At 39.5% G+C, this 13,726-nt stretch overlaps 1 protein-coding gene and 1 long non-coding RNA gene across 2 annotated transcripts in view; one reads left to right on the forward strand and one right to left on the reverse strand.

Annotated features, from left to right (window-relative positions):
• AMD1 (adenosylmethionine decarboxylase 1) overlaps positions 1-2,370 on the forward strand; it is a 34,835-nt gene extending 32,465 nt beyond the window's left edge. Inside the window, exon 9 of the mRNA XM_067546599.1 lies at positions 113-2,370. Within this exon, the coding sequence (XP_067402700.1) occupies positions 113-250 (138 nt within the window). The 3' untranslated portion in view covers positions 251-2,370. The remainder of the gene's footprint in view (positions 1-112) is intronic.
• LOC137152085 (uncharacterized) lies at positions 2,064-12,497 on the reverse strand. The gene is made up of 4 exons (XR_010919426.1): positions 12,440-12,497; positions 5,391-5,466; positions 4,734-4,833; positions 2,064-3,181 (listed from the first exon to the last, which is right to left on the reverse strand). It is a non-coding gene; the product is annotated as an uncharacterized lncRNA (long non-coding RNA).
• Between the last annotated feature and the right edge of the window lie 1,229 nt (positions 12,498-13,726).

Below are 13,726 nucleotides of genomic sequence, written 5' to 3' on the forward strand. Positions count from 1 at the left end.
AAGAACATGCCACAAACTACAGTTTAGAAGCTTGTTTGATCTTTATCTGCTAAATGTTAAGTATGAAAAAGCTTAAAAGTAAGAATTTCACTAGTGTTTTTTTTGTTTCTAGAGTTCTAAATGTCGCACAGTGTTTTCTTCTGCCCAGAAGATTGAAGGGTTTAAACGTCTTGATCGCCAGATTGCTCAGTTCAATGATTACAATTTTGTTTTTACCAGTTTTGCCAAGAAGCAGCAGCAGCATAGTTGATTAAGAAAAATGAAGAAAAAACGCAAAAAGAAATCCCTTATAGAAGGTGGTGGCTGCTTTCTAGTTAATGATTCAGGGGGCCATGCTTTCCACTACCACCACCTTGTAGTTGCGGAAAGCCCTAGATGTAATCATAGTATAATCATTTTGAATTGTATACATTATATCAAGGAGTTAGATATCTTGCATGAATGCTCTCTTCTGTGTTTAGGTATTCTATGCCACTCTTGCTGTGAAATTGAAGTGCATGTAGAGAAATGTTACTGTATGAGACTTTACAACTCTTGTAAAAACAACTCAATTAGGATTTCACACAGTATAGCTTTTCTCCAGGTATCACCAAAAATTCCCCACAGACAAGGCTTTCGTCCTCATTAGACATTGGCCTCAGCCTTCTCATCTGGGACAGGTCTTTGTTTAATTTGCTGCCAGATATTTTCATCTATGCCGTAATTTCAATCTCTATACCATTTCTTGACAAATGTGTGCTCTCTAATTAAACTGATTTCTAATTCCCATTTCAATGGTTGAATCAAAGTTCTTGCACTCAATAGAAATTATTTTGCAAGATTGAGAACGAGTAAGACTATTACAGATAGGGCTGTGTTTTGTTTTGTTTGAGATGTTATAAAATTACTTACTCATAGCTTTAGTCCTTTAAACTCTTGGGATTTTGTTCAGAAAGACAAAAGGCAATATGCTGTAGCACTGTGTGTAATGTGCTAGTCTTTCACCTCTAGAGACTTGGGTTCAAATACTAGTTTAGGTCAAGTTTGGTCTCATCTCATTTACTGCCCAAGTTGATATTTGTTCATATCCCAAAACCACCACATTTCTGTATGATGGTAGTCTTGTTTCCTGGGCCTCCTTTGAATGTAAAGTTAGGATACAGATGATTTGGCATAGTTGAACTGGTACTTTGCAAAGCTGTCACTGTCATTGCTTATAATTTTTCACTTTTTAAAATCAATTCAAACTACATGTTTTTTAAGGCTAGCTTACTAAAGCTGGTGCACTCAAATTTGTTGGCAGGTGGACCTAGCAAAAAGACAGTGGAATTTACCAGGCTAAGTATGCTAATGATCTTGAATCATTCTCAATAAACTGTTAATTTAACTTTCATTTCCAGTTTTGAGAACATGCTGTAAACTGGTCTAAATGTGTCTTCATTTTGTCATTCCAAGCAAAATCAATGCCTTTATCTTGTGACTGAAAGTCCTGTGATGTGCATGTGACTCTTATACTGTATTTGATGGTGTTGTAACTTCACCTGTTTTCCTCCTAACTAATGTGGTGGTTCCTTTTACCATGACTTGATGGCATTAAGTGACTGCATAGAACAAAAACTGTCTGGGACACCTGGATGCAGTGAAATAGAATGCTAATCATAGAACATGAATAAAAGTATGTAATACAGTCACTTAATGTCTATTGACTAATAGATGCAGGCTTTTAAGAGTTAGCATATTTTCAGATGTCTGCAAATACAGTGGGATTTTAGCAGATGAGACCAAGTTAATAACTATAAATTTGAGATTTTCCTCTTGTCCTCGCAATATTGTTTTGACTTTCTGGATTGACACAATGGTGTTTTTGTTCCTTCCATATTTATAAATGAAGCACCTTTTTAGTGTTTCTAAATTTAAAATCTGCTTGGTTGGAAATCAAGTGGTTGGAACATTATTGACTTTTTTATTTTAACCATATCGTTAATGGAAGACTTCATTGAAGAAGTTAGCTACCAATGTTAACCATTTGCTTCTGTAGGTGGCACCTGGTGGGTTTTTTTGGTGCTTTGTTTTGAGGACCAATATTTTAAAGTGGTTTTTGTTCTTGAACAGTGTCCCAACTGATTTGACATTGTTGGCTTAAGGTCCTATAACACAAATAGACCGAAGATCCCTTTCTGAGTAAAGTTTGAAAAAAAAGTGAAAAATTTATATAAACAAGCCTTGGATAGAAAATGAAACCTGTTGAATGAATTATTAATGAACTATCTAGGGTGATAAGGAGAGGGGGAAGTATGGCTTTATAATTTCTCTATGGTGTTAGACTTTGATAATTTAAAATATATCTGTACCACAAAACTTAATGCTTCAATAAAAGTTTGCTTAATAAAATGCCTGTAGTGATGACCCAGTATGTTACAAATCAAGCTTTTCATGCTATTTTGTACAGCTTCATTGAAATATGAAACAGATGAATGTATTCATTAGCTTTAATTTATTTCTATGCTTAAAAACTTGGGGATATGCATTGTATGTGTTGAACAGAATATACTTGTAGACTAAAGTGACGGTACTCCAAAACAACTCAAAGGAGATGTTAAACTGCTCTTACAAAGGTTAAACCTATTCTTTCCAAATAAACTGATACTTGGTTAATGTGTTCTCCTCCGCTGTCTACCCTATGATCCAATCCATGTATGCCTGATAGCATAGGCAGTTCAAGCCTTGAAACATACCTGTTGGAATTCAAGACCCTTATTTTTTGCTCGTTTTACCTAATCAACCCTAGCAATCACAATAGTTGCAATAGTATGCTCCTCATACTTAACTTCAGACTGACTTTGTGGAACTACTGACTAAAGTTTACCTTGAGAGAGCATACTAGATTTAATGCAGACAAGTCTCCTTTGGAAAATAAGGAGCAGGAAATTAGTGGCTATAATGTTCAGCATGTTTTTCAGCTGATCTTATTGCTGCAACTAAATATAAAATTGTCTAGCCTTGTCTTATGAACAATCCTGGAGCACACTTCATCGCAGCATCTGTATTGTCATGTGTCATGGCTCCATTTCTCTGGCTTCCCAAGGGACATTCAGTCAATGGTCGAGGACCTCCCCTTTGAAGGCCAAAAACTATTCGCAGCCAAGATGAGTGCCTTTATACCCTGAGGAACAAAAGAACAACACTAAAATCCGTTGGCATCCTGCAAATAAGAGAAAACAGGGCAGATATTATACACAAAGATTCCAGAAGACACCTTACACCCAATCAGAGTCAATATGACCACCAATGAAAACAGACTCGACTGACAATCTTCATCCCAATCTTCGACATCCCAACAATCCATCTTGAGACAGCAAATTTGAATGTGTGGTCAAGAGTGTGAGATGCAAAATTCATGTTGGAAACAACGCATATTTCTATATAACAATACACTCACACAGAAGATTCATAATGTTCATCCTAGGAACAACACTACTTCAGTACAAAGTATTACCTTTCGACTTATCGACTGCCCCAAGGGTATTTTACAGGGTTTTAGCAGTGGTGGCAGTGCACCTCCACCGACAGTCATGATATTTCCATATCTGAACAATTGTCTAGTCAAAGCACCAACACAAGAGGTGGTAGATGCCACCCAGAGCACAATAATCCTCTTCACAAACTTAGGGCTACAAATAAAAGCACAAAAATCAACACTCATACCTGTTCAGAAACTGGAATTCATCAGGGCCTACCTCAACTGCCCAAAAGCTAGTCTCTCTACCTCTTCTGCGCTTCATGACCCTTATCAACCAAATAATGACAATAAGGGACAGCCCACAAACATCAACCAGGCCCTACCTCCAACTACTGGAGCAAATGTCAGCAATGATGTTTGTTAAACAAATTAGACTACACATGAGATCTGCAAGCATGGCTCTGGACAGTGTGCATATTACCCAGACACAATGTAAATGAGCGCCTCACAATGGCAAACAAAATAAATAATTCCCTAAAATGGTGGACACAGCCTAACAATGGCTGTGCAGGAGTCCCTTTTGTATAAAAACCTGCAACAATGACAGTCACTACAGATGCCTTCTTAATAGTTTGGGTGCACAGTTGCTCAACCACAGTCCAAGGCCAATAGTCCCAATTAGGATCCAACCTACATATAAACTTAATGGAGCTAAGAGCAGACTGCAATGCATGCATTCATTTTCTACCCCTTATCAAAGACAAATCTATACAAATCCTCACAGCATAGCTTGCATGTTTTATATAAACCAGCAAGGGGAAGGACACAATCACACTCCCTATGTATGGAAACCATGATGCTCTGGAACTGGTGCATCAGTCACAACATAGACATCTCAGCATCCTACCTTTTGGAATGTCAAAACACCACAGCAGATGCATTAAGCAGAAGATTTTCCCAGAATCAAATGGGAGCTGGAACCTGGAGTTCTGCACAACATAGTCAAACATTGGGGGTTCCCAACTATAGGCCTCTTCACAAAACACTAAGTGCCCACAATTTTGCTACAGAGCGGGACTGGGACCTCCGCTCCCTAGGCGAAGCCCTTCTCACCAAATGGGATGCACCACTAATGTATGCCTCCCCGCCCCCCCCCACCCTTTCCTGTCTCGGATCATACACAAGATGAGAGCGGACAACACTACAGTCATCGTCATAGTTTCTACATGGCCCTAACAAACATGGTTCCCTTATTTCTTAAAAAATGGCTGTGTCCACAATCTTCCTCTAATACCTTATTTCCTCTCCAAAGACAGGGCAGCTTCATCACCCCAACTTGGAAAAACTCCACCTCAAGGCATGGCTACTCCATGGCTGAAAGAGAATGAAATGACCTGTTTGGAAGAAGTAAGACATCCTATTAAACAGCTGTAGACCAACTACAAGAAATACATATATACATAAATGGAAGCAGTTCAATACATGGTGCAAGAATAAACAAATCATGCTAGCATCTTTTACTAGGAGGGTGGTGAAGCACTGGAATGGGTTACCTATTGGACTACATATTACAACTCAAGCTGGGGCTTTCCACAAGCTCAATCAGGATCCACCTTGGAGCCACCTCAGCATTCCATGATAAGGTGGAGGGGCTTTCCATATTTGCTCACCCAACAATGTAAGGGCATCTGTAATACTTATCCTGAAATACAGGCTCCAACTCCTACATGGGACCTCAGTCTTGTGGAGACTTAAAACCCCATTTGAACCACTAGCAATGTGTTCTCTACTTCATCTATCAATGAAGGTGGCCTTCCTTGTTGCCATCATGTCTGCTAGATGTCGGGGAACTAGGGGCCCTCATGGCACACACCCCCATAAGTGTTCCTTAAGATCACACCCCAGGTTCCAGTTAAGGTGCCTCCCCATTTAAACCAAGCCATTTACTTACGTGCATTCTTTCCGAAACCACATGGAGACAAACAAGAAGCCGCACTCAACACCTTAGATGTTTGTAGAGCGCTAGCCTAAATTGAAAGAACAAAAAATCTCAGAAAATCACCAAAATTATTCCTCTCTCATAGGACAATCAAAAGGACAGGCTATATCAAAACAGACTATCCAAATGGATATCTGGATGCATCTATTTCTGCTATCAACAACAATTACAAGCCCCAATTGGAACCTGTGCATGTTCTACTAGAGCATTGTCAGTCCATAAACTTCCTCAATGTCCCTATTATGGACATCTACAAAGCAGCAACTTGGGCATTAGCCCATACATTCACAAAACATTTATGCAATAGAGAAGCATTCATCATCAGATGCTCTATTTGGACTTACGGTTTTATCATTCACCATGGCCGTAACTCCAAAGCCCCTTCTGTCCACTGATCTACAGTCACCTAAGTGAAGCACCCACAGGGACGTTCCTCAAAGAAAAGGTTACTCACCTTGTACAATAACTGAGGTTCTTCAAGATGGTTGTCCCAGGGTACTGTACTATCCTCCTTCCTCCCCTCTACTTTGGAGTTTTTCTACAATTATACTCTGCGGTAAAGAAGGAACTGAGGGATGGTTGGTGTCACAGCTCTATGTAACTGCCTGAGGCAACAAAAGACTGGGACAGTGCATGCGTGGTCCAGCCAGGCCCTGCTGCCACCAATCTCTGATTACAGGCACAGAGCCCATGGACACCTAAAATGGAGCACCCATAGGAACAACTATATTGAAGGACCTCAGTTCATGCCTTCTCTTCCTCAGTCATTCACACTACTGTGATTTTTGAGTAATGTTGATTGCTTATTTGGCTCCTGAACCACTGAGGTCTGAGTATCGCTGTTCTAGATATCAGTGAGCATTTTGAGCTATGTTTTCCACTGTTGAAAATTTTAGAAATATTGAAGATACCCAAATGCTTGAAGTAACCTCGTCAATATGTTCTGATCTTTGGCATTTCTGTACTTACTACAATCTGAGGCTTAATGTACCCATTTTATTTGTCAAGCTAACAGTAAAAATACTAAATGCTTGACCTATGGAAGACTTAAGAACATAATATAAGAATGGCCCTAGTGCGTCAGCCCAGTGGTCCTAGCCCAGTATCCTGTCTTCCACCAGTGGCCAGTGCCAGACGCTTCAGAGGGAATGAACAGAATAGGGCAATTGATTGAATGTTTTATCCCATTGTCTAGTCCCATTTTCTAGCAGAGGTTTAGAGACACTTAGCACATGGGATTGTGCTCCTGATGGTCTTGGCTAATAGCCATTGATGGACCTGTCTTCCCTAAACTTAACTTTTTTTAACCTGGTTAAATATTTGATAAATACTTGTTTTATCTTGTCATTCATAAAACTTTAAATCTAGCTCAAAAAGCTCCATATTTTACAGATCCTAGGAACCAATAATGTGAACCATGGCATTTCTTTAGCCACGGACTGTGAAATGCTTACTGTGGCATATTTTTGCCTGAAATTTTCATAGTAATCTACTAGTGCTATTGTATAGAAACTTGATTTTTACATATAAATAATCAAATAGAAATGTGAAGACTGAGACTCTGGCTCAGTGGAGTTGTGCTGAGTGAGACTTGTTAAGTGATGGGATACACAATTGTTACTTACAGTTAAGGAATCAACAGGATCAGTTAGACTGTAGGCAGCCTTAAACAATGTACCAGGTTTTTCAATTATTTTATATTGTGGCTGAGCCCCAGTTATGCATAACCAGAGATGTATAACTGGTTATCTAGTGTGATTACACTTTAGTCTCCTCCACACAATGTGAAGCTTAATCTTAATGGGTAAATATAGTTGATATAGTATAAACTCTCCAATATCACTCATTACAAAGGTGAGAGTTTATTTCTCCTTCCATGAGATACAGCTATTACCTAGCATTTCCTATGATGTGTAGCTTTATTCTAGTCAGTGCCTTTAGTTTCAGTAATGTTAAACTATTTCCTCCAGTGCTGTGCTATGCTGTGAACGTCTAGAAAATATATTGCTTTTTGGATTGCTTCATATGTACCACCTTCAAACTTCATAACCTGAACAAGCAGCATGCTAGTAAATGTGACTACAGCCACATTTGCCCCACAGCATTGTTCAATAGCTCTAATATGTGGCTGTCATCCGCAGTGTGGGGGTATTTAGACATGCTGACCATAAGAATTAATTGCACCAACTAATTTTAGTTATAATCAATTCATCTTTTCCTGTTGATGAACAGGATATTTAATCTGGTGACTCCCTGTACTAGGATGCTATCACCATCACCTGAGATGGTTGCAGGTCCAGCTGAGGGCAATTACACACTTTCTGGTAGAGGATTGTGAGCATCTGGGTGATAATCACTGGCTTAATAAGGTAACTTGGGGGAATATAAGGAGATGAAACAAAGCAGAGGAAGCTCCGAGGGTGAACCTGGGCTGGGGCATGAGAGCTGCAGGGAACCCTGTCATTGCTATAAGCCTGTGTTGCATGCTGTTACATAAGAAGGAAATAAATGTACATCTTGGTAAAAGATGAAGAGCGTGGTGTGTGTTTGTGACTGGGGAAACATCTCAACCGACCATGCAATGAGGTTCACTAGGTAGTGAGGGAGATGCCCTGGGACAGTCCCTAACAATGCTAATAATGCCTTTGCATACAATTCCTAGTCATAATTATATATTAAAACAGTGGAGGGTGGAAGCTTCTCAAACAAAAACCTTAGATAAAACAGTACATCATGCTGAAAAACTCCCTAACCTGCAGAAACATGCATATTCATCTATGTGAAAACTTTTACTACTCTATTCTTGCCATGTTTAATTTCACATTTCCTAATATCTACAGAATGGGAGACTAGGTCCTAGAAAGCAGTAGCTCTGAAAATTTAGGGATTAGAGGGGACAAGCAACACATGCGCTTCCAGTTGCTGAGCAGTGGCAAAAAGAGCTAATGCACTCTTTGGCTGTATAAAGAGGAGTAGAGAGGTGGTTTTTACTTCTGTATAGTGCTGATAGTGGAATACTGTATAAAGTTCTAGCATTTGTATTTTTGAAAGGATGTTCAATTGGAGATGGTGCGGAAGAACCCCCCAACCAATTTAAGGGCTGGAGAAAATGCCTTTACCGTGAGAAACTTAGAATTCTAGTTTAGTTTATGAAAGAAGATTGAGAGGTGACTGATTGCAGTAGGTAAGTACTGTCACAGGGAAAAAATAGTGGATACTAAAAAGCTCTTTAATGTGGCAGAGAAAGGTATAAAACCCACTGGATGGAGGTAAAAGCCAGACATTCAAAGGACAGGAATTTGTAGCTGTTCTGTGTTAAGTTCCCTCACACACAGATACCAAACATTCTATATCTGTATCTCAAACTCATTTTATGAGCCACTGCATAAGAGAAAGATCTGCTTTGTGACTGCCTACTCTCCTACCATCCCAGTCCCCTAAAAGTTGTCATGGGGTTACTGGCAAATAGTGATAATGAGCTAATCAAAGGGGAGAGCCTAGCGAAGATGTTAATTAAATAACAAGAATGTGAGCCTGCTAAAAGACCATCAGGTCTCAGCTCAGGGAGGTGGTTACAGAAAGAAAAGCTCAATTAATGGAGAAGAGTGCTTGTAGACCACAGGTTCAAAGAGGAGGGCTGTCCAACCCCTGAGCCAAGCTCTGATACTTTATTTCAAGTTGATTTGAATTTAATGAAGTAGGGGAAATTTGTCTTACTCCTGGCACAGTCCAAACTGGAGGGTGTAAGGCCATTCAGCTGCGCTTGCTCAATACTGCTGCCACCCTGATGAGCCAGCTAGCTACCTATGCGATTGGCTGAGGATGCTGCTAGCAGCTGGATAGCTACTAAATACATGAGGCCACAGACTCTACTTGTCTCTCACCAGGCCCTGCTCTTGTTCTTTCTCCACAGCTCCAGCCCAGATTCTGCCCTGCATCCACCCATGTCCCTGCCATGCTCAGAACCAGCCCTGCTCCTGCCTTTCCGAACTCTTGATAATCTGGTTCTGACCCTTAGCTTTGATTCCTCACTCCAACTCTGGCTTGACCCTTGGCTCTGGCATTCAGACTATGACTCCAGTTCTGGCCCTTTCTCAACCTCTGGCTCTGGCAGTCTGACAAACTACTAGGCCTGACCACCTACGACCCAGTCTCCTGCCATTGGGTGGAGTTTTTAAGGGGCCCTGAGAGAAGAAAAACAGGCAGGAAGTGCCTGCACTGATACTGGGTGAGGAGGGAATGCTACAGGATAGGCCCAGGTATGACCTATGACCACTTGGTTCCCAAAATATTTAAGTTATGCAGACCATCAAGAAGGGCTCAATGGTCAATCATTTAAGAACTACTGATTTCTATTTTGCTTTCCAGCTCCTCTCACTGACATCAAGCTAGTATCACAAGCTAGACTCACAAGCAAGTAAAGAACCAGCTATTGAAACAACATGCAGTCTTAAAAATAATCTTTGACAGATTAGTTTTTTTTGTAATTTGTCATTCTGTAGGGCATTCATCCACCAAGATCTAATGGGCTCTAATCTTGGTTATTTTTAAACCTGGACAAGCACTATCTCATTGTCAGTTCTCAACTTCTTTTGTTAATCAAGATTATCTATAAAACTTTGGCATAAATGCTGGCCAATAGATTACGTATTTTGTTTCCTGACATTATGCAGCCCAATCAAGCAGATCCAAAGAGAATTAAAGACTTATCCAAAGAGAATTCTAACTCACCCATATCTACAACCAGGCAAATACTTGATCTTGTACAGCATAAGGGCAACCTCTGTATGTGCTGAAGAAACAGCTTTTAGTAGACTGGAATGGGTATGTTCTGTATTTGGCCCAAATGCTCAATATGGAAGGAGAGACTAAGTTAGTATCAAAGAATATACATTTTAGTGGGTTGTTAATTTTCAGAATATTAAATATATATAAATTAAAGGGGGAAAATATACTAAAGTTAAATGAATTGATGAAGACCACTAGCCCAGACTACTGCCTGTTATATTAATTTAGATGAAATATATGGGCCAAAGGTTTTTAACTTAATCCAGTCACCATCCAACAGTAAACAGCTGGAAATAAAGTTTGGTCCACAGAGACATCAGCCTGATTGGTAGCATGGCACACACACCATTACAATTTCTTTTAACCTTTTATTAAAGATACAGAAATGAAGAAAAAACAGTTAATTAAATAAGGCTTTCATTTTAACAGCATTCATTGGTCCCCTTCCCTTTAACTGGAGAGTTTTTAGAAGGAAAAAAACCCTTCTTTAATAGGCTTTTAGATGGTATCGAAGATGGAAATAACTGTCTTTTTGAGGGAGAAGGGGGAGGGAGAGAAGAAGTTAGTTACGATGGGCTATAGCTGTTGTTACAGTCCAGTCCTGTTCCCTTAAGGACAAAACAAGACAAACACACAAAAGGGAAGAGAAAACAGCAGCAAGAGAGAATGCAGATTCTGTCTAGTGTTGACTTTCACTTGCAACCTCACTGCTGGAAAAACAGACACAGCAGCTGCCTTAGACATGGAAAACTTGTATCAGCATCAGGCAGGGGTAGTCAATAGGCAGACCATGGGGCAAATCTGGACTGCCAGTTGCTTTTGAATGTACCCCAGAATCTTTTTATTTACTTATCATTGGGGGGGGGGGGGGGGTTATTTTATTTTCTCTGGAGTCTGGACCTTGACTATACCTTGACCAAGAAATTTGGACCTTGATAAAAATAGACCACTCTGGTTTAGGGCATTGTTTTCTGCTGCTTCTTGCTGGTCACAAACTTACAGCAGTATTGCAAAATATTCAGTCTTGGCCAGCTAAGTCAGGCTCTTATTAGACAGAAGGAAAAAAGGAGAGGGATAAGAATGAGAAGAAATAAGGTAAGAAAGAAAAAGGGATATATTTGGTGGAAAGTGGGGTGGAGACACAGTCTTACATCCCAAGCGGTGTTCAGGATTCAGCTGGAACTGGTGATGTCATCTGGCTTCCTCTCTCTGGCCCTGACTGATCAGGACGGCTCTCAGGATTGGGATGGAGAAGGTTCATGATCATAGGAGATGATGGGGGTAGCAGCCATGATTGTGAAGCTTGCTCCTTCCCCTTCTTTCAGACAGCCAGAGTGGCAGTAGTCTCCGTCTGATTGTGCACATTTTCCCCCAAAAGTTTCTCTTTTTTAAGAATCCCAAAAGGGAGTGGTGGGTGAAATAGCCCATCCCCTCATTATTTTGTCATAATTATTTAGGCATAATTTCTGATACCAATTTTGGCTAATTGATTTTTCAGTGTCACACAGTTCTTGTTTGCCAGGCATGATCTTAACACAGTCCTTGAATTATATCAGTAGAACTTTTTATTTGGACTTATTCAGCCTTTCTTTGCCTTTTGCACCATTTCCCATCAACATTTGTTATAGGTTATTGTGACATTTCATGAACTTTCACTCACTTTTCACAGTTGAGCTCCTAATTAGGGTACATTTACAGACCCAATTATTACAAAACATCTGAGCTAATGCAAGTCAACAGCTTTAATTTGAAGTGGAGATCTGAGATCATATTTTACAGGTATACATTCTAATTTCTTTTAAACAGTCTACAACAGTAATGCTCAGACCTCAGTGGTTCAGGAGCCAAATTAGCAATCAACATTACCCAGAAGACCACAGTAGTGTGAATTCATTGTTTCATTTACTAGAGTGCTATATTTTCATATTTAAACAGTATGATGGGAGATATATATATATATATATATTATTCTCAGAGCAAATGACTGACCAAGTATTATTTTATCAACTACAACTGGTTAATAACATATTAAAAGCATCCTGATTGGTTAATAATTGAATCACATAATGTTTTAATATGTGCTACAAAGAGCTGCAGGAGACACATTAAAAAGCCACTTGCAACTCACAAGCCTCAGTCTGAGTATCACCGGTCTACAATATTAGTACATCTTTAAATACTGATAATAGGTGAATTAGAGTGGATCTATCTACCCAGGTTCTTACACTGGCTCCCATCAACATAGTGTTTGGTGGCCTTGTTCCTGTATCTGGGAAAAAAGAGAAGAATTAAACACAAAATGGATAAAGATCCGTTCATATTCAATTTGAGATGCCTCTATTTCACCAGCTATTTCCCCCTCTTATTTATTAACATCAAGAAAAGTCCTGGCCTCCTTAGGTGACTCAAGAAATAAGTACGAGAGCCTCTGTATTTCACATGTTATCTGACAGGATGCAAATCCAACACAGACAGTTCCAAAGTAACCATTTTTGTTACAGTTTTGCAAAATGTTTTGTTTTTTAAACTATCAGGGAATATTTAGTATATCCCAATTTGGGACTGTTGATATTCCAGATTACTCAAAACACTATCTGCTTTTAAAACTTTATTTTTAACTGCTCTGCCTGTACATGTAATCTGAATTGTCCTGAGACTAGTGGTAGAAGATTATTTTCTGGATAGCAAACATGGAGGGAAAATGATATTTGTGTATATGGAGCTAATAACCAATTTGGGCCTGAACCTGTTAACACTAACATGCATAAGTATCTTTACTCACAAATAATCCCATTGACTTCAAAAGTAACTTGTGTACATTTCCAGGATCAGGGTATTAGTAATGTCTCAATCTTTCTGGTTTTTATCCTCCCAGTAAATCCTCTCTCAGAGTTTTCAGGAACTCTAACTAATCTCAAGTTCATGGTGCTCGCTTTTTGGGGGTAGGAGTGGGGACAATGGTTTGTCTTTTATTTCTACAGGTAGTCTGCCTTAATTAAGGCCTTATTTTTAGCTACCTAACCAAATGGAATCTCGCTCTTATACTTTATTTTCACAGGGCAGATTTTTAAAGGTATTCAGGTAAGCACTTATTGAGCCTTTCAAAAGTGCCTAAGTACAATGGGAGTTAGGTGCTTAGGTACTTTTGAAAACCCCACCAGGTGCCTATCTGCACTTATAGGCATCTCAATAATCCTGAAAATCTGGCCCAAGGTCTATAACACAAACGTATATTTGTAATAGATAGGAGGAAAGCACTTCCACTTTCCTTTCAATGATATTAAGGGAGTCCTTACCCCCAAACTTTTAGGTTACAAACCCAAAATTTGCAGTATCAAATGCAGCCCATCAGGGAGGTTCAAACAGCAAAATCAGAATCAAACACAAATCTGGTGGTTTAAGCTTGGGAGCTATCTGCTCTAGTTTCTCTTCCCCGTCCCCCAAAGGTAGAGGTTACTAGTTTGCATTACAATTTTGCAGCATTCACTAGAGTGTAAAAA

Source organism: Emydura macquarii, unplaced genomic scaffold (genome assembly GCF_026122565.2).
Source record: "Emydura macquarii macquarii isolate MOO-44397 ecotype Brisbane River unplaced genomic scaffold, CSIRO-AGI_Emac_v2 contig_1146, whole genome shotgun sequence".
NCBI classification, from domain to species: Eukaryota; Metazoa; Chordata; order Testudines; family Chelidae; genus Emydura; species Emydura macquarii.